Here is a 3,861-nt window from a genome sequence, read left to right as displayed (position 1 = left end):
GGTCCCCACATTGGCACCAGAGGTGGTACCCTCACAAAATAAAAATAAATATATATATATATATATATATATATATATATATATATATATATATATATATATATATATATATATAAATAAAAATTAGAGAACATATATTAATTCAGGAAAACTTGGCTTATAAGGCAAATCGGGCCTTGCATAGTAGGCTGAGAAGTGCGTTCTGGCTACTAGGTACGACATATATATATATATATATATATATATATATATATATATATATATATATATATATATATATATATATATATATTAGGGGGGTAACCGGCGTTGCCCGGCCTGTCACTTAACTCTTCATCAATCCATCCATCCACCTACATATTTGTCTATCCATCCATCCATCTCTCTGTCCTTCCATCTATCAATCTACTATATATCAATCTACTTATGCTTATCCATTATGACTATACAGCATATGGAAGGTACATGAGGTTAAGGAACTAGGATATGACATCAAGGAGCTGGGATATGAGAAGAAGGAGCTGGGATATGAGGTCAAGGAGCTGGGATATGAGAACATGGAGCTGGGATATGAGTTCAAGGAGCTGGGATATGAGAACATGGAGGTGGGATATGAGTTCAAGGAGCTGGGATATGAGTTCAAGGAGCTGGGATATGAGTTTATGGAGCTGGGATATGAGTTCAAGGAGTTTGATATGAGTTCAAGGAGCTGGGACATGAGGTCAAGGAGCTGGGACATGAGGTCAAGAAGCTGGGATATGAGGTCAAGGAGCTGGGATATGAGGTCACAGAGCTGGGATATGAGGCCACAGTGCTGGAATATGGGGTCAAGGAACTGGGATATATGGTCGAGGGGCTGTGATATGGGGACCAGGAGATGTGATATGGGGACCAGGAGCTGGGATATGAGTTCGCGGAGCTGGGATATCAGGTCAAGGAGCTGGGGTATGGTATCAAGGAACTGGTACATGAGGTCAAGGAGCTGGGATATGAAGTCAAGGAGCTGTAATATGGGGACCAGGAGCTGTGATATGAGGTCAAAGAGCTGGAATATAAGGTTAAGGAGGTAGTATATGTGGTCAAGGAGCTGCGATATGAGAACAAGGAGCTAGGATATGAGGCCACGGAGCTGGGATACGAGAACAGGAAGCTGGGATATTAGGTCAAAGAGCTGGGATATATCAAGGTGTTGGGGTATGAGAATTAGGAGTTGGGATATATGGACAAAAAGCTGGGATATGAGGCAAAGGAGCTGGGATGTCGGGTCAAGGAGCTGGAATATAAGGTCAAGGAGCTGGGATATGTGGTCAAGGAGGTGGGATATGAAAATAAAGAGATAGGATATGAAGCCACGGAGCTGGGATACGAGAACAGGGAGCTGGGATATGAGGTCACAGAGCTGGGATATAAGGTCAAGGAGCTGGGATATGAGAACAGGAGCTGGGATATGAGGTCAAGGAGCTGGGATATGTGGTTAAGGAGCTGGAATATGAGGTCAAGGAGCTGGGATATGAGGTCAAGGAGCTGGGATATGTGGTTAAGGAGCTGGAATATGAGGTCAAGGAGCTGGGATATGAGGTCAAGGAGCTGGGATATGAGGTCAAGGAGCTGGGATATGTGGTTAAGGAGCTGGAATATGAGGTCAAGGAGCTGGGATATGAAGACAGTGTGCTGGGATATGAGAACAAGGAGCTAGGATATGAGATCAAGGAACTGGGATATGAAGTTAACGATCTGCGAAATGAAATCAAGGAGCTGGGATATGAGAACAAGGAGGTGGGATATGACACCAAGAAGCTGGGATAAGAGGTCAAGTAGGTAGGATATCAGGTCAAGGAGTTTGAATATAAGGTCAAGGAGCTGGGATATGAGGTTAAGAAGCTGGGATATGAGTTCAAAGAGCTGGGATATGAGGTCAAGGAGTTGGGATATATGGTCAATGAGCTGAGATATGAGGACAATGGGCTGGGATATGAGATCAACGAGCTGTGATATGAGAACTCGGAGCTGGGATATGAGGAAAATAGGCTGAGATATGAGAACAAGGAGCTGGGATATGAGGTCAAGGAGTTGGGATATGAGGTCAAGGAGATGGGATATGATATCAAGTAGCTGGGACATGAGAATATGGAGCTTGGATATGAGGTCAAGGAGCTTGGACAAGGTGCTGGGATATGAGAACAAGGAGCTAGGATATGAGATAAAGGAACTGGGATATAAGGTCAAAGATCTGGGATATGATATCAAGGAGCTGGGATATGAGGTCAAGGAGCTGGGATGTGAGGTCAGGTAGTTGGGATATGGAGGTCAAGGAGCCGGGATACGAGTTCAAGAAGCTGGGGTATGAGAACTTGGAGCTGGGATATGAGGACAACAGGCTGAAATATGAGAACAAGGAGCTGGGATACGAGGTCCAGGAGTTGGGATATGAGGTCAAGGAGGTGGGATAAGATATCAAGTAGCTGGGATATGACAACATGGAGCTGGGATATGAGGTCACTGAGCTAGGATACGGGGTCAGTGAGAACAAGGTGTTGGGATATGAGAACAAGGAGCTAGGATATGAGATCAAGGAACTGGGATATGAGGTCAACGATCTGGGATATGATATCAAGGAGCTGGGATATGAGAACAAGAAGCAGGGATATGAGGTCAAGGAGCTGGGATGTGAGGTCAAGGAGCCGGGATATGGAGGTCAAGGAGCCGGGATATGAGGTCAAGGAGCTGGGATATGTGGTCAAGTAGCTGGGATATGAAGTCAAGGAGCTGGGATATAAGGTCAAAGAATTGGAACACAAGGTCAAGAAGCTGGGATATGAGGTTAAAGAGCTGGGATATGAAGTCAAGGAGCTGGTATATGATATAGAGGAGCTGTGATATGAGAACAAGGAGCTGGGATATGGGGGATAAGGAGTTGGGATGTGAGAACAAGGAGCTGGGATATGGAGATAAGGAGTTGGGATATGAGAACAAGGATCTGGGATATGGAGATAAGGAATTGGGATATGAGAACAAGGAGCTGGGATATGAGAACAAGGAGCTGGGATATGAGGTCAAGGAGCTGGGATATGAGAACATGGAGCTGGGATATGAGAACAAGGCGCTGGGATAAGAGGTCAAGGAGGTGAGATATATCAGTGAGCTGGGATATATCAAGGAGCTGGGATATGAGAACATTTAGCTGGGATATGAGGTCAAGGAGCTGGGATATGAGAACGAAGAGCTGGGATATGAGAACGAAGAGCTGGGATATGAGGTCAATTGGCTGGGATATGAGAACGAAGAGCTGGGATATGAGGTCAAAGAGCTAGGATATTATGTCAGGTAGCTGGGATATGAGAACATGGAGCTGGATTTGAGGTCAAGGAGCTCGGATATGAGGTCAATGAGCTGGGATATGATATCAAGGAGCTTGAAATATGTGGACAAGGAGCTTGAAATATGAGGTGAAGGAGCTGGGATATGATATCAAGGAGCTGGGATATGAAGTCAAGGAGCTGAAATATGAGAACAAGGAGCTGGGATATGAGGTCAAGGAACTGGGATATGAGGTCAAGGAACTGGGATATGAGGTCAAGGAACTGGGATATGTGGCCAGGAATCGTCTTGTCCATCAGACAATGGATCACAAGTTCACAACTTCCTAGAACGCTTCAAGACGCACCCTTCCTTCACCGCGACTGGAACTGCCAGCGTTGTCAGTGACCGCAATGCAGGAAGTGTTCTCGCACACTATACAAACAGGTAACGCACCCTTGAACTCTAAAACAAACAGAAGTGGATAGAAATCAGAGTTTAGAGAGTTCCATTGTCCTCGCTCTGGAAGACTTTTATAGTGCAACCAGTAACACCATACCGTGA

At 45.0% G+C, this 3,861-nt stretch overlaps 1 protein-coding gene across 1 annotated transcript; it reads left to right on the top strand.

Moving 5' to 3' along the window:
• Nucleotides 1-2,477: 2,477 nt before the first annotated feature.
• Nucleotides 2,478-3,647, top strand: LOC138364197 (uncharacterized protein PF3D7_1120000-like). The gene is made up of 2 exons (XM_069323520.1): nt 2,478-2,672; nt 3,453-3,647. Exons 1-2 carry the CDS (start codon nt 2,478-2,480, stop codon nt 3,645-3,647), a joined length of 390 nt encoding a protein of 129 aa, XP_069179621.1.
• Nucleotides 3,648-3,861: the final 214 nt, after the last annotated feature.

Source organism: Procambarus clarkii, chromosome 12 (assembly GCF_040958095.1).
Source record: "Procambarus clarkii isolate CNS0578487 chromosome 12, FALCON_Pclarkii_2.0, whole genome shotgun sequence".
Classification (NCBI taxonomy): Eukaryota; Metazoa; Arthropoda; class Malacostraca; order Decapoda; family Cambaridae; genus Procambarus; species Procambarus clarkii.
Note: the sequence above shows the minus strand (reverse complement) of the source record. Positions and strands in the feature narration are given on the sequence as shown.